This window comes from Chiloscyllium plagiosum, chromosome 29 (genome assembly GCF_004010195.1).
Source record: "Chiloscyllium plagiosum isolate BGI_BamShark_2017 chromosome 29, ASM401019v2, whole genome shotgun sequence".
Classification (NCBI taxonomy): domain Eukaryota; kingdom Metazoa; phylum Chordata; class Chondrichthyes; order Orectolobiformes; family Hemiscylliidae; genus Chiloscyllium; species Chiloscyllium plagiosum.
The window spans coordinates 4,853,805-4,878,579 of NC_057738.1; the positions used below are offsets into that span (position 1 = coordinate 4,853,805).

A 24,775-nucleotide genomic window follows, 5' to 3' on the forward strand; every position below is an offset into this window, starting at 1 on the left:
CCGCACTTAGGTGGTAGTGTGGGGGTTAAAATAGAAAAGTAAAAAAAAGAAAAAAAAAAATATAACCAGGAGATTACACCCTGGAGTTGTTCAGGGAGAGGTGGGTGCCGCAGGGAGTGGAGTGCATCATTTCTCCCTCCAACTCTATTTTGATTTAGTCCCTACCCTCCCCTTCACTGTTTTGATCACACAGCACTGCCCTTTGATGTGAAGGGCAGTGCTTGTCACTGGCCACCCGGGTGTTTTCCTATCTTCCTGGTGGTGGAAATTGAATAAAGATTTGTGCACTTTGTGTCTTTCACTGTGTCTCACACCTGCACACACACACACACCAAAAAAAAATATAAAGAGGAGACTTTAGTCCCTACCCTCCTCTTCACTGTTTTTGATCACACAGCACTAAAAAAAAAAATTTAAAAAACACCCCTGGCCTTATGACAGTTCATAGGTCATTGAAGGTGATGATGAATGGTGATTAACAAAAATGGTTGACATGAGGATGCTTCCCAGAGAAACACTTACACGGATGTGATCACGTTGCAATTATTGCCACCATCTTCCTGTGTGTCAGACATTGGAAAATTTCCCTTGCATTCTGTGTTAGCCTTACTAGGTGCTTCTTGGTGCCATTACTTTATTGAATCTTTGAAACTTACAGCACACAAGGAAACCATTTAAATCATTGTGCTCCTACTGGTTCTTTGAAACAACAGTTGTACTTAATTTCCCAATTAATTGGCCTTAACCTTGTAATTTCCTCATCTTCAAGTACCAGTTCAGTTCCCTTTTAAAATTATTTATGGAATCAATTCCAATCATTTTCTCAGGTAGAATGTTCTTTGTCCCAGCAACATTTATCCTCTTTGGTCTACATATTTCCCAATTATTTTAAATTTATAACTTTTAGTTATTGACCCACTCATCAGAAGGATTAATTCTATCCTCCATCAATTTAATGAAAGCCTCATATTGTAAAAACCTGTTAGGTATCTCTTAACTGTTGACATTCCAAAGTTAGAATAATTCTCACCTTTCCAACTTCTCCTCATCCTTGTTTAAATCTTAGTAATTTTTCACTGCATCCTTTCTATACCTTCCCTGAAATGTGGTGCCAGAATTATCCATAAGACTCCAAGTAAGGTCGAAGCAATGATTTATAAAGTTTCTACATTATATCTTCAGTTCTACATTAAATTAAGGGCAGCTGCTCTCACCTCTCTGGCATTGATGCCTGAGTCAAGGCTGCAATGAGTTTGTAGCTGCACAGTTCTGAATAAACCCACATTCATGACTGCACAAATCAGGAATTTGTGCACGGAGTTCAGTTATCCTCCTGCAGCTATCTGTCCATTAACAACTGCAGTACAGATACAATTTTAATTCGAAGTCACTGTCTAAGGAAGGTAATTTGAGTCCTAAATCTAGATTCACAGTTCAAATGTTTATGATCGGTGTGAAGTATACATTACTTTTAATTATATTAAGAAATTGCCTGTAAATTTCAGTTAGATTTTCTACAGAATATACTTTTTTCTAAAGGGAAACAAAAGGCAATGAAATTAAAGCTGGAATCAGTATGAGGAATGTGATTCGACTGAAACCTACACAACTTGCCTGTGGCACCAAGGAAATCTCTAAAATGCCTTCAACTTCATTGTCTGAAATCAGTTCAGTTACCTCTACTGTCTCTAGCACTCAAGTAGAATAAACGGTCTTCCTATGAAAAGACTCTGAGTAGAGTACCTAAAAGGTCTGGGATGTAACAAATATGTGATGGGATACTGCAAATCTTGCCATGGTGTGCCAGCGTGAACTGACTCAAAGAGCATCCAGAGAGCAGTCAGCTCTGACCCTTGCACTCCTGGCTAAACCAACTTAAAGAAATTTTCAACATTATTTTGCAGCCAGAATCTTCCAGCACCACTAATCCATTTTCCAGAGAGTAGTGGAGTCCATCTCGAGTAACAACATGGTACATTTGTTTTGGTATGGATCAGTAAATTCAGAGTTGTGATGTCATAAGTACCAAGGATTTACTGTCTGTCTTTCCTAAATTTCAAGAAACTCTGTTGTAATTTCAGTAAGGTTTCCTTACTCTCACACTTGAATCCCTTTGTAATAAAGGTTATCACGCCATTTGTTGTCTTAATTATTGCTGTACCTGTTGTACTTTGAGATTCATTTATAACATATTCAGATACTTTTAAATATCAAAATTTCCTAATCTCTCACCATTCTAAAAAAAAAACCCTGTTTATTTTTCCCTACTAAAATAGAAAGCAAAAAATTCTCCCCATTATATTCAATTTGCAACTGTCTTCCCCAGTCACTGAACGTGTCCAAATTCTTTTGCAGCTTCTTTCCAATTTTCTCACAGCTAATTTTACACTTCACTTTCTATCACCTATAAACTTGTACACATGACTCAAGGTATCGTCTTTCAGATCATTTAGAGTCATAGTCATGGAGTCATACAGCCATACAGCATGGAACCACACCTTTTGGTCCAACTAGTCCATGCCAACCATGTTCCAAACTAAACTAGTGCCACCTGCCTCCAATTGACCCAAAAGACAGAGGACATAGGTTTAGGGTGAAAGGGGAAGATATAAAAGAGACCTAAGGGGCAACTTTTTCACGTAGAGGGTGGTACGTGTATGGAATGAGCTGCTAGAGGATGTGGTGGAGGCTAGTACAATTACAACATTTAAGAGGCATTTGGATGGGTACATGAATAGGAAGGGTTTGGAGGGACATGGGCCAGGTGCTGACAGGTGGGACTAGATTGGGTTGGGATGTCTGGTCGGCATGGACGGGTTGGAGCAGAAATTAGGCCGTTCGGGCCATCGAGTCTGCTCCACCATTCAATCACGGCTGCTAAGTCTTTTCAACTCCATTCTCCCATTTTCTCAACCCCATTCTTCCGCTCTCTCCCCATAATCTTTGATCCCCTTGACAAGCAAGAATCTCTGTTTTAAATATATGCAATGACCTAGCCTCCACAGCCTTCTGTGGCAATGAATTCCACAGATTCACCACTCTCTAGTTGAAGGAGTTTCTCCTTAGCTCTGTTCTAAAAGGGTCTTCCCTTTAAGGTTGTGCCCTCAGGTCATAGTCTCCGTCATCAATAGAAACAGCCTCCGAACATCCACTCTCTCCAGGCCGATCAGTAATCTATAACTTTCAATTAGATCCCCCCCCCCCCCCCCCATCCTTCTAAACTCCATCCAGTATTCTCCCAGAGTCTTCAGACGTTCTTCATATGTTAAGCCTTTAATTCCTGGGATCAGTCTTGTGAATATTCTCTGGATATGCTCCAGGCCCAGTGTGCCCTTCCTGACATATGAGGCCCAAAATTGCTGATAATAGTCCAAATGTGGTATGAGGCCTCAGGCGTATATCCCTACTTTTATATTCTATTACTTTTGAGATGAATGACCATATTGTATTTGCCTTCCTAACTACCTGCGAGTTTAGCTTAACAGAATCCTGGACTAGGACTCTGGAGTGTCTTTGCACTTCAGATTTCTGAATTTCTTCCGCATTTAGAAAATAGCCCAAGCCTCTATTCTTCTCATCCAAGTGCATGACATCACACTTTCCCACATCATACTCCCATCTGCCACTTCTTTACCTACTCTCCTAACCTGCCTAATCTTTCTGCATCCTCCCCACCTTCTCAATACTATTTGTCCCTCCACTTCTCTTTGTATCATCTGCAAACTTAGCCAGAATGCTCTCAGTCCCTTCATCCAAATTATTAGTGTATAAAGTGAAAAGTTGTGGTCCCAACACCGACCTTTGTGGAACACCACTAGTCAAACATTAGTCACGAACTTATCCAAATGCCTTTTAAATGTTGTAATTGTATCCGCACCCACCACTTCCTCTAGCAGTTCATTCCACATATGAACCACTCTCGGTGTAAAAACCTTGCCCCCATGTCCTTTTTAAATCTTTCTCTTCTCACCTTATTTTTTGAACCTCCCCATTCTTATCTATTACTCTTATGAATTTATAACCTTCAATAAGATCACCTCTCAACCTCCTACAGTCCAGTGAAAAAAATCCCAGCCTACGTTTATAACTCAAATCTTCCATTGCCGGCAACATCCTGGTAAATGTTTTCTGAATCCTCTCCAATTTATTAATATCCTTCCTATAGCAGGGCGAACAGAACTCCAGAAAAGGCCTCACCAACGTCCTGTCCAACTCCAGCATGACATCCTATACTCAAAAGTCTGAGCAATGAAGGCAAGCATGTTAAATGTCTTCTTAACCACCTATCTACACGGAACACAAAGTTAAAAATCACAACACCAGGTTATAGTCCAACAGGGTTTAATTGGAAGCACACTAGCTTTCGGAGCGCTGCTCCTTCATCAGGTGGTTTTGTACTTGATGCACTCTGAAAGCTAGTGTGCTTCCAATTAAACCTGTTGGACTATAACCTGGTGTTGTGATTTTTTTAAACTTTGTACACCCCAGTCCAACACCGGCATCTCCAAATCATGACTACACGGAACACAAATTTCAAAGAGTTATGCACAACGTGCAGAAGCTCATTTTAGAACTCGGATGAGTTTTGTCTTGAGTATTTAGAGAACAAGGAGGCTAATAGGTATAGCTATACATTTTTTTAATCTAAATTAATCAGCTGGAATGACACACTAATTATAACATTTGTTTGTTAAAATGGTATTAATTATGTAAGTGTCTTAGGAATCTCAGTTTGATTTAAACTCAGGTATTCCTAAACAAGCCTAAAATAAAACAACTGAACTAAAAAACACTAACTAAACTTGACGTGGGGACTGGGACTGGGTAATGAATGTAGTCACACAGGTGGGAGACTGGGAATGGTTTGGAACTGTAGTCACACAGGCTTAAACAACATATCCTTTAACTCACCAGGAACACAATGGTACAAAAACATTTCAGATGCACATATTTGATGCATTGAAGCCTTGAGGCAACATCAACTCTCACTCACCTTCAACACATTAAATGTTGTGTGAAGGCACTTAAAATCCAACACTGAGGCAGTCACATAAGGAGATATTCAGACAGGTGGTCAAAAGCTTGGTAAGTGAAGTAGGTTTAAGGACATTACAAATGTCCTTAACTTACAAATCAGTTAATTTTAATTCAAGCTACAAGTGAAAGATTCATGAGACAGAAATGCTTTCATTAAATATAGAAAACACAAAGCATATAGCATGCCCTTGGGAAAAGTGGAAAGGGTTTAATATTGTTAGAAGATGAACTGTGAACATGTAACTTCAACTAAAGAATTAGAAAGGATCAGCGCTCACAATCTCAAATTTTGTAAAGCATGGACTATGACAGGTATGTCTTCTTCTCTCCCCAGCCACCTCCCCCACCCCAAAGAAAAAAAATGGAACTGTGGAAAAAGCTTTTGACTAACATGATTCACTAAGTACCTTTAATTGAGAGTGGGACCTATTTCTTCCTGAGATGGAATTATACTATTCAAGAGATATCACAGAACATTATGGCACAGAATGAGGCTAATTGGCCTATCATGCCAACACCAGCTCTGTTGTATGGATTGTAAATAGCAGTGGCCTGATCCTTGTGGTGCCTTCCTGCAATATTTCATTTATTCCTCATGCTCTCTGATAATTAACCAAACCACAATTCATGCTAATATATTACCTTGAAGCCCAAGCCCTCATTTTATGTAATATTGTAACCTCTTATAATACCTTACGGAATGTTTTTTGGAAATCCAAATACTCTACATTCACTAATTCCAACTGGTATGCCAAGTTAGCCACCAAGAACTTGAATAAATTTGTCAAATGAAAGTTAACTTTCATAAATCTGTCTTGACTCCCAATAATATTTGAAATTCCTAAGTTAATAAATCTCCAATTAATATTGTGTTTTAGTAATTTCTCGACAGAATGATTTGCATTTGTTTTCTTTCTCTCATATCTCAATGAGGTCAATTTTGCTACCTTCCTAACCATAAGGACCAATCTAGAATGTAGGAAATCAGACCAATCAGAATCAATAGTCAGTTCTTAAAACTGGATTTCAAGGTTAATGAAATTTTTCCCTCTATGATATGTTCAACACTGTCTAATGACATAGCGCGTGCAGGTGTGTGCATGAGAGAGAGAGAATACATAGTACTAAATGTAAAAATGACCTATCCTTCAACCAGGGACAGCTGTGAGTTGAATACTTAACTATAATATTTACTTTTTTCTCCTCCATATTGTGTGTGTGTGTTTTGGAAACAAATTTCTAAAAAGATGCATTGGAGCAAGCTTACCTGACCCATACTTTACCAATGACAAATCTGTTATGCACACCTTTGTGAATATCAGAAAATCTGACCCAGATTTAAGAAGGGATGGCAAGCTTTTCTTTATGATCGAAATGAATTTAGATGATTCACTCAACTCATTCCTATGGGGAGGGGATTGTTTTATGAAGAAAGGTTGAACAAGTTGGGCATTCACATTAGAGTTTAAGAAAACGAGCAGTGATCTTATTGAAACATGTAAGATCCTGAAGGAATCAGAAAGTGTGCATATAAGGAGCATGTTTCCACTTATGGAGGTCTGTAGAACAAGGGGATACAGTTTATGAATAAAAGGATTTGCTTTTAACATGGAAATTAGGCCTTTTTTTGCCCTTCTGGTTATGGACAGTCTGTAGAATTCTTTTCTGCAGGAAATAGTGGAGGTTGGGCCATTGAATTTACTCATGACAGAGTTGGACAGATTTAAATAGACAAAGGAGTCAATGGTAATGGGGGAAGTCAGGGAGATGGAGTTGACACCACAGACATGATCTTATTGAAAGGCAAAGCAGGCATCTGACTGCTAAGTTCCTTAATTCTAAATATGAAACTCAATTTGGTCACAATAGCAAAGAGGCTCTGGTTTCTTTCTAATAGCTGCTCCCACATACCATCAAATAATAGTAACCCTGTAAGATTGATCTGAACAGACCTCCATTTTGTTGGTGAAATAACTGCACAGAGGCCCGTATCCTGTCACCAAGTCACCTTTCATGTACTTGTGTACAGTGCACTGGCTGTGACTAGCCACCTCAGAGTCAGTCCCCTGACCTGAGGAGATTCTAAATCCCCTGTTTATAATATTTTATTAAACAAATTACAAAACAGTTTACAAAATCAGTTAACATTTACAGCAGTATTCAACAGCAATTTTACAAGCGAGAGCAGCAGCAAAGCCAGACCCCAAACCCTACCGTTCAACCAGTTTACAGGGAAAGGAGGACAAACCTCAAATCCCAGTTTCACATATAAAAGACAGTGACCATGACATTTGTACATAAAAGGACAATCCAGTTATATAAACTGGTGCATACAATACAGACCTGGCAAGCCCCCATCCCTCCCACCTTCCGGCCACTCTAAGGCAGCCTAACCCAACGCACCTTCCGGCTCTCGGTCCACCCCATGCCCCTTCCAGTTCTCGGTCTGCCCTGACACACCTTTCGACCACCTCTAGGACAGCCCGCCCTGGCAGACAGCGGTCAGGACGGCCTACCCACCTTCCGGCTTCACTAACCACCCTCAGCACCTTTCGACCACCTCTGGGGCAGCCCACCCCGGTACCTACCCAGGGTGACAGCGCTGAGGATGGCTACCCGCCTTCTGGCTCTCGGTCTGCCCCTACATACCATTGGGCTCTCACCCACCTCGATGCGCCATCTGGCCAGTGGGCTATCCTGGCACACCTTCCAGCCACCTCGAGGACAGCCCGTCCCCTTCCCTGGGATGACAGCGTGCAGGGTAGCCCACAAGCCTTCCAGATTTCAGCCCGCCCCTACACACCTTCTGGTGTTCGGCTGCTCTGACACCTTTCGACCACCTCTAGGACAACCCGTCCCGATTACCCCTTCTCGGGACGACAATGCTTAGAACGGCCTACCCACCATCTGACTCTCGGGGCGACTGGCATCAGGGTGGCCTGCCTACCCACCCTCCGTCTTTCGTGACAGCCTACCAACCTTCAGGTTCACAGGGTGGCCTACCCGCCCTCCGGCTCTCGGGGTGACAGCTTTCAGGACGACCCATGAGCCTCCTAGCTCACAGTAAGGCCTGCCAGACCCAGGGACACACAAGACAGTGCAGGTGATAGACCCAGGAAACACCACAATACAGTTAGTTACCAAAAAAGAGTCCTTTCTGGTACATAATCCAAATCTATACAGTCTTCAAAATATAGAATCCATTTCCAGAAAGAGTTCACTCCAGTATACAATGTGCATTGTCAGAAATAGAGTCCACTCCAAACTGCAGAGTCCATTGCTAAAAACAGAGTCCGCAACCAAGGGCAGAGTCCACTCCTGAAAGCAGCAAATGCACACTCCACAGCACACAGGTGTTCAGCCTCCATGGAGTCCTTGCCCAGCCTTGGAAAACCAGGCCCACTCACAGGAACAGTACATAGTACAGGTGCAGTTAACTCACAGGGGTTTGGTCCACTCCTAAAGGAAAGGTCTTCACCCAAACTCCAGGATACAGCAACTGCTCACCTCCCAGCACACACACAGGTGTTCAATCTTCAGAGGCCCAGTCCCAGGGCTAGGCCTCCCCACAGGAACAGCTCCTCTGGTGAAATGTGTGTCTTCCACAAGGGCTCAGTCCAAACACCAATAAAAGATGAAGACACATACAAAAAAAAACTAGAGTCCAAGGGCTACGCCCTACCACAAAATTAACATTTCTCTTTTTGAGAAAAGGATAAAGAGTAACACACAGACTGTAACCAGCCAGTGAAACAACAATCCCCTAATGAGAACTGAGTTACACCTGAAACACATGGTGTACATCAGGAGTTTAACAATAAGTCCTCACTAAAAGGAATGCCAGTTAACAAACTGGCTAAATAATTCAGCCAGTTCTGGAATCAGGTTTCCACCCCAGAAAAAAAAGCAGAAACCAACTGCAACAGTAACATACTGACTATAACACCAGCCAGCGCAGAGTCAGTCCCCTGACCGGAGGAGATTCAAAATCCCCGTTTATATTTTTTTTCCCCGTTTATTTTTTTTATTTTATTAAACAAATTACAAGACAGTTTACAAAAAACTGTTACAGCTGTACACGAGACAGCAATTTTACAAAGGAGAGGAACAGCAAAGCTAGGCCCCAAACCCTACCATTCAACCATTTTACAGGGAGAGGAGGACAAACCTCAAATCGCAGTTCCACATATGACAAGACAGTGACAATGACATTTGTACATTAGACAATACTGTTACATACAAAAGTGCAGACAATACAGAACCAGCAAGCCCCCACCCCTCCCACCTTCCGACCACTCTAAGGCAGCCCGCCCCTACCCACCTTCCGGTTCTCAGTCCACCCCATGCCCCTTCCAGTTCTCAGTCCACCCTGACACACCTTTCGACCACCTCTAGGATAGCCCGCCCCGGTACCCGCCCGGGGTGACAGCGGTCAGGACGGCCTACCCACCTTCCAGCTTCACTAACCACCCTCAGCACCTTTCAACCACCTCTGGGGCAGCCAGTCCCGGTACCTGCCCGGGGTGACAGTACTGAGGATGGCTACCCGCCTTCTGGCTCTCGGTCTGTCCCTATGTACCATTGGGCTCTCACCCACCCCTTTGCACCTCCGACCAGTGGGCTATCCTGGCACACCTTTCGGCCACCTCTAGGACAGCCTGTCCCCTTCCCTGGGACGACAGCGTGTAGGGTAGCCCACAAGCCTTCCGGATCTCAGCCCGCCCCTAGGTGCCTTCTGGCTCTCGACTGCTCTGACACCTTTCGACCACCTCAAGGAAAGCCCATCCCAATTACCCCTCATCAGGACGACAACACAGAACGGCCTACCCACCATCTTGCTCTCGGGGAGACTGGCATCAGGGCAGTCTACCCACCCTCTGGCTTTCGGGACAGCCTACCAACCTTCAGATTCACAGGATGGCCTACCCACCGTCTGGCTCTCGGGGTGACAGCTTTCAGGACGACGCATGAGCCTCCCAGCTCACAAGGCCTGCCAGACCCAGGGACACGCAAGACAGTGCGGGTGATAGACCCAGGAAACACCACAATACAGTTAGTTACCAAAAAAAAAAAAAGAGTCCTTTCTGGTACACAGTCCAAATCCATACAGTCTTCAAGATATAGAATCCATTTCTAGGAAGAGTCCACTCCAGTATACAATGTACGTTGTCAGAAATAGAGTCCACTCCAAATTGCAGAGTCCGTTGCTAAAAACAGAGTCCACAAACCAAGGGCAGTTGTTCAGTCTCCATAGAGTCCTGGCCCAGCCTTGGAAAACCATTTGTCCAAATGAAGGAAAGGTCTGCTGCCAAACTCCAGGATACAGCAAGTGCTCACCTCCCAGCACACACACAGGTGTTCAATCTTCAGAGGTCCAGTCCCAGGGCTAGGCCTCCCCACAGGAACAGCTCCTCTGGTAAAATGTATGTCTTCCACAGGGCTCAGTCCAAACACCAATAAAAAGTGAAGACACATACAAAAGACAAAGAAAACTACAGTCCAAGGGCTATACCCTACCACAAAATTAACAGTTTCTGAGAAAAGGACAAAGGAGAGAAGAGTAACACACAGGCTGTAACCAGCCAGTGAACAACAATCCCCTAATGAGAACTGAGTTACACCTGAAACACATTATGTGCATCAGGAGTTTAACAATAAGTCCTCACTAAGAGGAACGCCAGTTAACAAACTGGCTAAATAATTCAGCCAGTTCAGGAATCAGGTATTTCCCCCCCGCCCCCCCCAAAAAAGAGAAGCCGAAACTAACAGTAACACACTGACTGTAGTACCAGTCAGCACAGAGTCAGTCCCCTAACCTGAGGAGATTCCAAATCCCCTGTTTATATTTTTTTTTTATTAAACAAATTACAAAACAGTTTACAAAAAAACATTGACAGCTGTACACAAAAGACAGCAATTTTACAAGGGAGAGGAGCAGCAAAGCTAGGCCCCGAACCCTACCGTTCAACCAATTTACAGGGAGAGGAGAACAAACTTCAAATCCCAGTTCGACATATGACAAGACAGTGACAATGACATTTGTACATTAGACAATACCGTTACATACAAAAGTGCAGACAATACAGACCCAGCAAGCCCCCGCCCCTCCCACCTTCCGACCACTCTAAGGCAGCCCGCCCCTACCCAACTTCCGGTTCTCGGTTCACCTCATGCCCCTTCCAGTTCTCGGTCCGCCCTGACACACCTTTCGACCACCTCTAGGACAGCCCGCCCCGGTATCCGCCCAGGGTGACAGCAGTCAGGATGGCCTACCCACCTTCCGGCTTCACTAACCACCCTCAGCACCTTTCAACCACCTCTGGGGCAGCCCGCCCCGGTACCTGCCCGGGGTGACAGTGCCGAGGACGGCTACCCGCCTTCTGGCTCTCGGTCTGCCCCTAGGTACCATTGGGCTCTCACCCACCCCGTTGCACCTCCGACCAGTGGGCTATCCTGGCACACCTTTCGGCCACCTCTAGGACAGCCCGTCCCCTTCCCTGGGACGACAACGTGTAGGGTAGCCCACAAGCCTTCCGGATCTCAGCCCGCCCCTACGTGCCTTCTCGCTCTCGGCTGCTCTGACTCCTTTCGACCACCTCTAGGACAGCCCGTCCCGATTACCCCTTATCGGGACGACAGTGCTCAGAACAGCCTACCAACCATCTAGCTCTCAGGGTGACTGGCATCAGGATGGCCTACCCACCCTCTGGCTTTTAGGACAGCCTACCAACCTTCAGATTCACAGCATGGCCTACCCACCCTCCAGTTCTCGGGGTGACAGCTTTCAGGACGACCCATGAGCCTCCCAGCTCACAGCAAGGCCTGCCAGACCCAGGGACACGCAAGACAGTGCAGGTGATAGACCCAGGAAACACCACAATACAGTTAGTTACCCAAAAAAAACTCCCTTCTGGTACACAGTCCAAATTTATACAGTCTTCAAGATATGGAATCCATTTCCAGGAAGAGTCCACTCCAGTATACAATGTGCAATGTCAGAATTAGAGGCCGCTCCAAACTGCAGAATCCGTTATTAAAAAAAAACAGTCCACAATCAAGGGCAGAGTCCACTCCTGGAGGCAGCAAATGCACACCCCACAGTTCAGTCTCAACGGAGTCCTGGTCCAGCCTTGGAGAGCCAGGCCGACTCACAAGAACACAGTACATAGTACAGGAGCAGTTAACTCACAGGGGTTTGGTCCGCTCCTGAAGGAAAGGTCTTCTCCCAAACTCCAGGATACAGCAACTGCTCACCTCCCAGCACACACACAGGTGTTCAATCTTCAGAGGCCCAGTCCAGGGCTAGGCCTCCCCACAGGAACAGCTCCTCTGGTAAAATGCATGTCTTCCACAGGACTCAGTCCAAAACACCAATAAAAAGTGAAGACACATACAAAAAACAAAGAAAACTACAGTCCAAGGGCTATGCCCTACCACAAAATTAACATTGTCCTTTTCTCAGAAAGAGGAGAGAATAACACAGGCTGCAACCAGCCAGTGAAACAACAACCCCCTAATGAGAACTGAGTTATACCTGAAACACATTATGTGCATCAGGAGTTTAACAATCAGTCCTCACTAAAAGGAATGCCAGTTAACAAACTGGCCAAATAATTCAGCCAGTTCAGGAATCAGGTTTTTTCCCCCTCCAAAAAGAAGTGCAGAAGCTAACAGTAACATACTGACTATAACACCAGCCAGCACAGAATCAGTCCCCTAACCTGAGGAGATTCCAAATCCCCTGTTTATATTGGTCAGCCAGGGCCTTCCTGATAGGCCCAGATTAGCAACCTCACTCAAGGACCTTGTAGTCACCTCATTCCAATCACTGGAAAAGCACAGATCAGGCAACGTCCAAGGAGCAGGAGAATCAACATTTCAGGTATAAGCCCTTCCATCAGCAACATCAGCCAGACTTGCAACTCTGATCTCCAGCATTTGTAGTCCTCACTTTCTCCAACCTGGTTCCAATCACTACATCCTTTCCCACCAAGTCAAGGGATGTAGGTCTGGTCTTTCTCTTGTAGCTTTTCTTGCAAAATGTTTGACCTAGGTCTGGTTCCTCTGACTCTGACTCTTTCAGGTCCGGCATGCACCAGACCGTAGCCAGTCTACTACGTCCAGGGTGTCTCAGGAGAGTTTCTGCCTCTTCTTCCAGTGGTAACAGTATCGAAGCTACATCCACCTTGGACTCGAGGTTTCTTCAACACTAGATGGAGAGGGATAACCTATGGTTTCCTGACAGGCCTTCTGGCTGTTCTGAGGGGCCGGTGTGCTTTGCATCTACACAGGTTGCAAGGTAACAGCTTTCAGGTGATCCACGTTTGTTCAGAACTGCATCACCTACCCGAACTTTGCAAGTCATGGGACCTGACCTCACATCAAACTCACCTCGTACCCAAACAGGCCACTTCCATGGTTCTGGCACCAAACAGCCTCCTAAATTAAATTGTCTCACTCTCTTAGAGGAGGCATGAGGTAGGCATTTGCATTCCTGCTGCCATTTAACTCCTCCTCCTCCTCCTCCCTCCCCCCCACTGCCCCCTCCAACTGGTTTGGAAATATCAGTTTTAACCCGGTGCGGAGTCTTCTACCCATCAGCAACTCTGCTGCAGCTATCCCTGTTTTTGTGCGTGGGGTGGTCCTATAGTTAAACAGGAACTGGGAGAGTTTGGTATCAATTGTCACTATAGGCTGTTTCTTTAAGCTTGCCTTCAACGTTTGGACTGCTCTTTCTGATAGACCATTGGACATTGGATGGTACAGAGCTGTCCAAATGTGCAGAATCTCCTGCTGGTAAATGATGTCCCATTGTCTGTGACAAGAGTCCATGTGTTGCAAAAAATGCTTGCAGTTTCCCAATCGTCATCCCTGAGTTTACCAAACGAACTTTATGTTCGTCCAACCAGTTTGAATGGGCGTTCACAATGACCAGAATCATTCAGCCCATGAAAGGACTGGCATAGTCAACGTGTAAACAAGTTCAGGGTTTTCCTGGCCATTCCCACAAATGTGGGATCACTGTTGGTGGCAAATTTTCATCCTTATTGGCACCCTAGGCACTGCTCACCAGTGCAGATCCAGAAAGGTCTGAATCCTGGTTGCAATGGCCCTTCTGCTACCCCCATTACCACCAGCTGTTTTAGCTTTTGTAGGACTAGATGTCCTCGTGTGTCCACAGCTGGATATGATCAGCGGTGACTGGAAGAGTTTCCAATAAGTTTAAGACCAAAACGGATTCCTCCAGGGAAGGCACCAACATTGGAATATCAGCCAGTGAGAAGACAGCTCAAGGCATCTGCATTAGCCACTTGTGTACTTCTGGGATTCCTCATCCAGTCACAATTGCAGGTAGGTGTGGATCATGTCCAGCTTCTTGAAGGACAGCTCCACTTGCCAGCTTTGTGTCCAAATCCTCTGTTAGAGGGATCGGGTATTTATCCAGCTGCAAGCAGCAGCTGTTGGCTTAAAATCCCAAAGGTGAGCTGAGTCATTGAGTTTCACAATCGGTATGGCCGGTGCTGTCCATTCTGCAGACTGCACCAGTTTGATGGTTCCTTCGCTCTCAGCCTCCTGATTTCCCGGAAGGCAAATGGAACCGGGCAGGCCTTGCAAAATCTCTTGTTCAACAGGTAAAGTGGCTTTTGCCCCTTTGATAGTCCCAAGCCCATCCCGAAACACTCCAGAGTATTTCACTTGGACTTCATTGAGGCTGCCATTTTCTAATCAAAAACTGTTGAGCCAATCCAGATGAATCTTTCTCACCCAATTCTGCCCCAATATTTTGGGCCCGAGCCTTTTATTACCATCACTGGTAACTGTACGAACTGCTTCTCATAGGAGTCCGGCAGCGAAGTCCTACACTTGATCTGCAACGGTTCCCCAGTGTATGTTCTCAGTCTGGCTAAGGTCTTGTGCAACCTTAGGGCATTGGAGTTCAGAATAAATCTTGTAAAAATAGATTCTGCAACCACAGATACAGCGGTGCCGGCATCAACCTCCATAGGGCAGCACAGTGGCTCAGTGGTTAGCACTGCTGTCTCAGTGCCAGGGACCCAGGTTTGATTCCAGCCTCAAGTATGTATAAGGAGTTTGCACATTCTCCCAGTATCAGCGTGGGTTTTACTCCAGGTACTCTGGTTTCCTCCCACAGTCCAAATATGTGCAGATTTAGGTGAATTGGCTATGCTAAATTGCCCATAGTCTTCAGCCCATAGTCTTCAGGGATGTGTAGGTTAGACGTATTAATCAGGGGTAAATGTAGAGTAATAGGGTAGGGGAATGGGTCTGGATGGATTATTTTTCAGAGGGTTGGTGTGGACTTGCTAACCACTGAGCCACCCGATGGAAGTTGATGCTTGCACAGCCGTATCTGCAGTTGCAGAATCTGTCTTTATCAGGATCTATTCAGAACTCCAACTCCTAAGGTTGCACAAAACCTTAGCCAGACTGAGAACATGGTCTGTTTCCACACTGTATCTATGGGATCTGGGTGACCATTTAATCAAACATTAAATTTTAATTGGTTCTGATTTGGATGTCGCTAAGCAATTTAATTGTTCCAACCCACATGTAAGAGGAATTTTCCAGGGTGTGAACTTTCCTTGGTACCAGCCTTACGGGTTTTCTTACTGAAGTTCTGAGAAAAGATCATTGGATCCAAAACATTAATTCTGATTTCTCTTCACAGTTGCCAAAAGACCTGCTGAGCTTTTCCAGCCATTACTGTTTTTGTTTCGGATTTACAGAATGTGCAGTTCTTTCAGTTTTTATTTAGGACTCCTGTGTTGTTTTGAGTCTGCATACTGATAGCAACTACAATGTCTCACTGGCCCAGACCTTGAAGAACCTTTTGGCCACTTGGCCGAGACTCTGTTTTCTTGTGGTGTTCTGCTGGCCCAGGGTCCCTCTGCTCAGGATATGCCCTGTGTGAGGTTCTGCAAGCGCCTACATTCAAGTGGTGTTCCTCAAGCTCAGTCAAACAGGTGAGGGAGTCCACTTCCACCTGGAATGCTCTATAGCTCTCATGTTCCACTTGCCTCATTTTATAATGACAAAGCCAATTATAGTGCATGTTTGAAGTCCAGTTGAGTTTCAGCTAGTAGGCGCTTCTGCATGGATAAGTTATTAATCCCACATACCAAATGGTCTCTCAGCACCTCATTCAGGGTTAACCCAAAATCACATGCCTCCGCTAGTCATCTCAACCACGTCAAAAATCCCTATACGGATTCCCCGGGTTCTCTAACAGCTGAATAAAACTAATAGCATCTCAGAATTAAAGGAGGTTTGGGGTCATAATACTCTTCAGCACTGAAAATGTGTTGCTGGAAAAGCGCAGTAGGTCAGGCAGCATCCAGGGAACAGGAGAATCGACGTTTCGGGCATAAACCCTTCTTCAGGAAGAAGGGCTTATGCCCGAAACGTCGATTCACCTGTTCCCTGGATGCTGCCTGACCTGCTGCGCTTTTCCAGCAACACATTTTCAGCTCTGATCTCCAGCATCTGCAGTCCTCACTTTCTCGTCATAATACTCTTCAATCAACTCTTGGAAGGTTATAGTGTCTGGCGCCTTTGGGAAAGTTAAGCCCCTTATAACCAAAAATGCTGCAAGTCTGCAAGCAATCAAAAGGATTGCTTGTTGCTTTTCATCTGCTATGTCGTTCACCCAGAAAAAAGTGTCATATTATTTCTATATACTGGGCCCAGTCTTTGACAGCAGGATCAAGTAAGTCTAACTTCCCAAATAAAGGCATGATGCCAGAAATGCTTACCCCAAATCCAAGATGACTGTGCCAAGTGCATGTTCTTCAGACACATGCTGTTTTCTCCAGTCACCACTAAAATAACTGCAGAGAGGCCGGTATCCTGTCACCAAGTCACTCTTTATTTATTTGTACATGCACTCTGTGGCTAGTCAGCTCCGAGTCAATCCCCTGAACGGAGGAGATTCTAAATCTCCTATTTCTACATTTTTTGTCTCTTTTGTAAGTAAGTGCAGGGATTCAGTAAAAACATGTGAAAAACAATTTTATTCAACATTCCCACCATTAAGAAAACCTTCCATGTGGCCAGGGAACCAGTAACAAACAAAGCCTGGGAGGGGCAATACTTACATTAAAAAACAAATTGAAGTGGGGTGGGTAGGGATTCAAAATAGAATTGGAGGGGGAAATAAAACGTTCCACCCACCACAGTATCCATATTTCCATTATGGCATTGAAACTTTTTAAATATAAACCCCCCCACTACAGCCTAACAGTGGTAGTACATATTTATTCCCCAGTACCCATGTCATGTGTATGTGCAGGAGTATGACAGAGTGAAGAACAATGAGTGCAGAAATCTTTATTCATATTCCACCACCAGGAAGAAAGGAAACTCCCAAGAAAAGAAACACCCAAGTGATCAGTGACAAGCAACGCCCTTCTCATCAGAGGGCAATGCCTTAGTGGTAGAAAAAGTGAAGGGGAGGGTAGGGATTAAACCAAAATAGAATCGGAGGAGGAAATAAAGCACTCCGCCCCACCTCTCCCTAATGGCATCAAAAACCCCTGTTTATATTAGTCAGCCAGGGCTTTCCTGATTTGCCCAAGTTAACAAACTCAGTCAAGGATTTCATAGTCAACCAGGTCCAACTGGCTCCAATAAGTACAGTTCTACACAATAAAGCTGTGGTTCACTCCCACTTAATGGCTTATCCTGTAAATGTGAACAGTTGAATTCAAATTAAACTTAAGTAATGAAGTGCTGGGTGATTCAGTGTACTAAGTATAAAAGCTGTCCTTCTCCAACCAAGGGAAGAATAATTAGAAGGGTTTTTTCCCCTTGAGTACACAGGAAAGGTCAAAATAAAATAACAGGTGCTGCTTTATTTCAAGTATCCAGGGCTAAATTCAGAACTGACAGAAAAGGAAGATTATTTTACTATCAGCTGATATGAAGATTGTCAAAACAACAGCTCATTGTGACTCATTGTCAAATTATCTTTGCTCAGTCACACATCCAGTTGTTAAACACATGTTTATTCATAAAAATGTATCCTAAAATAAAAGATTACCCACCTTACTTAAAACCTCAGCCATTTCAAATGTACCAACTGTATCCATGTTAGATGCTATAAGTGGGATTCCAGTATAGGTCTGTTTGGAGTTGCGGAAAGTAAAACTTCTTTTGAGATCCACCTACAGAGATGAAAAAGATGTATGAAACAGGCACCCTATTCCACTGACTCGAACTTACTTTTTTTCTAAATTGTTCCTGACATTCTTACAAAATCCCTCACAAACTGAAGCGGCTCGAGGCAGCAGTCTACCTCGCTCGTTGAGAAACAAAGAAACTAGGGATAGATGATAAAAGCAGGACTTAATTAATTAAACAAATATTTCATAGTCTCAGATGGATGTTCGATTGTAAATGATTTAACAGATCAGAATTTTTAGATCAACATCTCAATATTTCAATGACTAAATTTCACTCACAAAAGTTGTTTATTTGAACTCAGCAGTTTGTAGATTCGACAGTTTCTGCAATGCTTTTTTCCCCTCACTGTTGATAATAATGGCCGTACAAATATTTACACTTGTGCCAATTATCACTGTCTCCCTTTGTCATTAGTTTATTCACATCATCTGCCTGGTTCACTTAAAGCACACACAAGAAATTTCTTAGGTGGGAGGAATCATTTTCAGTAGACACTATGGCAATTGCTTTTACAGGGACATTATATTCTTATTCATGAGATAACTGAATTCACACACATTTGTTGCACAGTAGAAAGACGATATCTGTTCCCAAGTAACATCATGCAAAGCATTAATCCCTCTGTTATTTTGGCTTGAACCCAAATTCAACTGTGTGGAAAGATGTGAAGCAATCAGGTCAGATGAAGAGAAAACAAATCAGAACATGTGTAGCTTCTCTCTCATTGCCAATCAAAGACATGGCACAAGGAGTCAAAATAAATTGCCCAGCAGGCTGCAAAATATTCAAGAGATTCACTGAAAAGAAACAGATCCTTGCTAATTTGTCCAAGCAAACCTGAAGTTCGGGTTCTTATGCGAATACATGAATAGGAGAGGTTTGGAGGGATGTGGGCCAAATGCAGACAAATGGGGCTAGTTTAGTTTGGGAACATGGTCAAAACTAGTTAGACTGGAGGGTGGGTTCCCATGCTGTATGACTCTATGAGAGTTGTTGAAAAAGATGAAAAACGGATTGGTCTTTAAGAGCTACTATTTTAACTGCTTTCGTTCTTTCCTTAAGAGGGCCAACAAATAAATTAATGTTTGTGAGAAGATTTGTAGCTCGGGTGCTCGTTGTTGTGGTTCTGCTCGCCAAGCTGGGAATTTGTGTTGCAGATGTTTCGTCCCCTGTCTAGGTGACATCCTCAGTGCTTGGGAGCCTCCTGTGAAGCGCTTCTGTGATGTTTCCTCTGGCATTTATAGTGGTTTGGATCTGCCGCTCCCGGTTGTCAGTTCCAGCTGTCCGTTGCAGTGGTCGGTATATTGGGTCCAGGTCAATGTGCTTATTGATTGAATCTGTGGATGAGTGCCATGCCTCTAGGAATTCCCTGGCTGTTCTCTGTCTGGCTTGTCCTATAATAGTAGCGTTGTCCCTGTTGAACTCATGTTGCTTGTCATGTGTGTGTGTGGCTACTAAGGATAGCTGGTCATGTTGTTTTGTGGCTAGTTGGTGTTCATGGATGCGGATCGTTAGCTGTCTTCCTGTTTGTCCTATGTAGTATTTTGTACAGTCCTTGCATGGGATTTTGTACACTACGTTGGTTTTGCTCATGCTGGGTATCGGGTCCTTTGTTAAAAGGAATATAATGCTCAGTGGTTAGCACTGCTGCCTCACAGCGCCAGAGACCCGGGTTCAATTCCCACCACAGGCCACTGTCTGTGTGGAGTTTGCACATTCTCCCCATGTCTGCGTGGGTTTCCTCCAGGTGCTCCGGTTAATGTGCAGGTTAGGTGAATTGGCCATGCTAAATTGCCTGTAGTGTTCGGTGAAGGGGTAAATGTCGGGAAATGGGTCTGGGTGGGTCGCTCTTCAGAGAGTCAGTGTGGACTTGTTGGGCCAAAGGGCCCGTTTCCACACTGTAAGTAATCTAAGTAATCTAATCTAACTAAACTAAAAAAGCTTTCTGCCCTTATTCGGTCCATATCGAATTGTGGGCGGCACGGTGACACAGTGGTTAACACTGCTGCCTTACAGCGCCTGAGACCCGGGTTCAATTCCCGCCTCAGGCGACTGACTGTGTGGAGTTTGCACGTTCTCCCCGTGTCTGCGTGGGTTTCATCTGGGTGCTCCGGTTTCCTCCCACAGTCACAAAGATGTGCAGGGCCATACTAAATTGCCCGTAGTGATAGGTAGGGGGTCAATGTAGGGGTATGGGTGGGTTGCGCTTCGGCAGGTCGGTGTGGACTTGTTGGGCCGAAGGGCCTGTTTCCACACTGTAATCTAATCTAATCTAATCTAATCTAATATCCCTCCATTCCCTCTCTATTTCAATGTAACCATCCAGATGTCTCTTAAATGTCACTAATGTGGCTGCTTCCACCACCTCTTTACACAGTGTGTTCCAGGCTCCTACCACTCTGCCTCTCAAATCTCAAACACCTTCCCCTCTCACCTTAAATCTGTGACCCCTTGTAATTGAAACTTGAACCCTGGGAAAAAGCCTCTGACGCCATCTTTTCAGTGAAAACAATCCTAGTCTTTTAACCTTTCCTCATTGACCAATGCCCTCAGGACCAGGCAACATCCTGGTGAACCTTCCTCTACACTCTCTCCAATACTTCCACAGCATTCCGGTAATGTGGCGACCAAAGCTGCACAAATTACTCCAAATGCAGCCCAACAAGGGTTTTATACAGCTGCAACATGGTTTGCCAACTCTTGTACTCCATGCCTGGCTGATGAAGTCAAGCATACCATATGCCTTCTCAATCACCTTGGCAACTTATGTTGCCACTTTTAGGAAACTGTGGACCTATATGCCCAGATCTGTCTGTATGTTAATGTTCCTAAGGGTTCTGCCATTTACAGTATAATTCACACCTAATATTGATCCTCCAAAATGCATCACCATGCATTTTTCTGGAATCGTCAAAGATCTAATCAGAGGGCAGCAGATGCGTTATTGAGAGGAATTGACATTAGAGGAGATAGCATTGTAAATATAGAGAATGGTGAACATCATGGCTAAATTTGTTCTCTGTAAGTAAAGACAGTACAGTTCTGGACAGTTTCATTAACTGTACATATACATAAAGATTTATTTTTGTGAAGTAAGAATATTTTGCAATAAGTAAAATTCTCTGGGAGACAACTGGTCTGAATATCGCAGAGGAACTGGTGTCAAGGAGTAGTTAAACCCAAAACACTCCACTGCCACCAACTACCTCCTCTAACCAATAAAAAGGCTCTGAAGACAACAGGCAAGGTAAGATTTTTTTTTGATGTACAAAGGTGGAGCTGGCAGTTAGAGCAGTGGTATGCTCCTCTGCCGGATGTGGGAAATCAGGGAGCTGTCTAGTGTCTCTGACAACTACATCTGCAGGAAGCGTGACCAGCTATAGCTCCTCCAGACAGCTGGACACACTGCGATGCAAACAGGAGGCAGAGAGAGTGACAGACACTACATTTAGGGAGGTGGTTACACCACAGGTCCAGGCAGATAGATGGGTGACCACCCGGAAAGGCAGCCAGGTAATGCAGGAGTCTCCTGTGGCTATTCCCCTCTTAAATAGCTATACCATTTTGGATACGGTTAGGTGGGAATAGTATCTCAGGAGACAGTACAAGCAGCAGCCAGGCCTGTGGCACCACAATGGTTTCTGCTGTAGAGAAGGGTGGGACAAAGTTCAGGTGAGCGATATTAGTAGGTGACTCAGGGACACAGATAGGCATTTCTATGGCCGTGAACAAGACTCTAGGATGGTGTATTGCCTCCCTGCTACTAGTGTCCTGAATGTCTCTGAGCAGGTAAGGACATGCTGAAACGGCCAGGTGGGGGGTGGTTGGTGCAGACAGAAGTCATTGTTTACGTTGGCACAAATGATATGGATAGGAAGAAGGACAAAGTCCTGCAAAGATGATCCAGGGAGTTAGATAGGGAGATAAACAGCAGGACTACCAGTGTAATAATCTCAGGAGTACTACCCATGCCATGGGCTAATGAGGCTAGAAACACAGACAGTACAGTTGAACATGTGATTACAGAACTGGTGTAGGAGGGAGGGCTTTAGATATATGGATCATTGGGATGTCTTCTGATGAAGGTGAGATCTGTAGGAGGAGGATGGGTTGTACCTGAATTGGAGGGGCACCAATATCCTGGGTGGGAGGTTTGCTAGAGATCTTGAAGCTGGGTTAAACTAGCATGGCAAGGGGGTGGGAACCGGAACTACAGGCCAGTAAGTGCAGGGACTAGGGACAAAAGTGAGACTGAGATATGCATAGCACAGAGTAAGAGCAGACAGAGGGAAGCTACAGGGCTCAGAGGGACTGGAAGTCTGGAGTGCATATACTTCAATGCAAGTATAACAGGTAAGGCAGATGAACTAACAGCATGGATTACCTGCATGGAATTATGATGCTACTGCCACTACGAAGACATGGTTAAAGGAGGGACACGATTGGCAGCTTAACATTCGAGGATATTGCTGTTTTGGATGAGACAGAAAGGGAAACAAAAGGGTGAGGGGACATTGCATTGCTGATCGTGGTCACATCACAGCCGTGTTAAGGGAGGACACATCGGAAGGATCTTGTTTTGGGGCTCAGGAACAGAAAGGGTGAAATCATAATATTAGGAGTTTTCTATAGACCTCCCAACAGCCCACAGAAACCAGAGGAGCAGATATGTAGTCAGTTACTGGAAAGGTATGAAAAAAGTAGGGTGGTTGTGGTGGGTGACTTCAACTTTCCTCCCGTAGGGCCAGGGGTTCAGATAGAGAGCAATTTGTTAGGTGTGCGAAGGAGGGAATTTTGAGAGATTATGTTGACAATTGAATAAGAGAGAAGGCCATATTCGACATGGTATTAGGGAATGAGCCAGCACAGGTGATTGATGTTTCAATAGAAGAACATTTTGAGCTTAGTGAGCATAACTCCATAAGATTTTGCATAGTTGTGGACAAGGACAAAACTAGTCCTCGGATGGTGCTCAATTGGGCAAGGGTCAATTACATTCAAATTAGACAGGAACTGGGGAATATGGACTGGGAGCAGTTATTTGAGGGCAAATGCACACTTGGCATGTAGAAGGCCTTTAAAGACCAGTGGTTTGAAGTGCAGGACATGCTTGTCCTTGCAAAACTGAAGGATAGGAATGCCAGGATTCAGGAACCATGGATGCCAAGAGAAATTGTAAGCTTAGTCAAAAGGAAAAAGGATGTATACAATAGATCTACGGAGCTACAAACTGACAAAGTATTTGAGGAGTATTGAGAAATTAGGAAGGAACATAAACGCAGAATTAGGAAGGCTAAAAAGGGGCCATGAAATGTTGTTAGCAAACAGGGTCAAAGAGAATCCCAAGGCTTTTATATATATATTAGAAGAGGGTAGTAAGGGAAAGAATAGGCCCACTCAAGAACAAGAAAGGTAAATTGTGCGTGGAGCCACAGTAAGTTGGTAAGATCCTTAATGAGTGCATTGTATCAGTATTCACCAAGGAGAAAGAGATGACTGATGTTGAGGTCAGGGATGAGCATACAAATACTCTAGAGATGTCAAGATATTGAAGGAGGAAGTTTTGGGTATCCTAAATTGCATTAAGGTAGACAAGTCCCCAGGACCAGATGGGATCTATCCCACATTACTGTGACAGGCAAGAGAAGAAATAGCTGGGGCATTAGCAACTATCTTCACATCCTCTTTGACCACAGATGAGATTCCAGAAGACTGGAGATTAGCCAATGTTGTTCCCTTGTTTAAAAAAGGAAGCAGGGATAATCCAGGAAATTAGAGGCTAGTGATCCTGATGTCTGTGGTGAGGAAACTCTTGGAGAAGATCCTGAGGGACAAGATGTATGCACATTTGGAAGAAAATGACTAATTAGTGACAGGCAGCATGATTTTGTATGGGGAAGATCATGTCTTACCAAGCTGATTGTCACCTCTTCAGAAAATTCAAAGATAATTGATGAGTTTACATGAACTTTAGTAAGGCATTTGATATAGTCCCATGTGACAGATTGATACAAAAATTGAAGGACCTCCTCCATATTGTATGATTCTGTGATTCTAACATCTAAATCCCTCTGCAACTTGGAATTCTGCAGTTGTCCTGTCTCTGTTTTGCTATTCTTCCTGCCAAAGTGAGCAACTTCATATTTTCCCACATATTCCATATACCAAATTTTTACCCATCCACTTCACCTATCTGTTATCCAGCTACAACTTCTGTGTGTCTGCTTCAAAGCATGCTATACCAAGATAAGTGGAAAAGCAAGCACATTTAGCTACCATACCTTTGCTCCACTCATCTCAGTCATTCATCTAAATGGTAAAAACTTGAGTTCCGAGCACAGATCCCTCTGGGATTCAGCTCATTACATCCCGCCAATCAGACAAAGACCAATTTGCGTTTTCACTATTTTCTGTCAGCCAACTAATCTTCTATTGGGTTATTATAGCATCTCATTAGCTTTTACTTCCTGCAGTAATCTTTGATGTGGCACCTTAACAAATATAGCATGTCTACAGTGTACATTACTCCTTTAAA

At 44.2% G+C, this 24,775-nt stretch overlaps 1 protein-coding gene across 1 annotated transcript in view; it reads right to left on the reverse strand.

Moving 5' to 3' along the window:
• Positions 1 to 24,775, reverse strand: part of LOC122564340 (GMP reductase 1) — a 112,030-nt gene that overhangs the window by 64,960 nt on the left and 22,295 nt on the right. Inside the window, exon 2 of the mRNA XM_043719073.1 lies at positions 18,102 to 18,221. Within this exon, the coding sequence (XP_043575008.1) occupies positions 18,102 to 18,221 (120 nt within the window). The remainder of the gene's footprint in view (positions 1 to 18,101; positions 18,222 to 24,775) is intronic.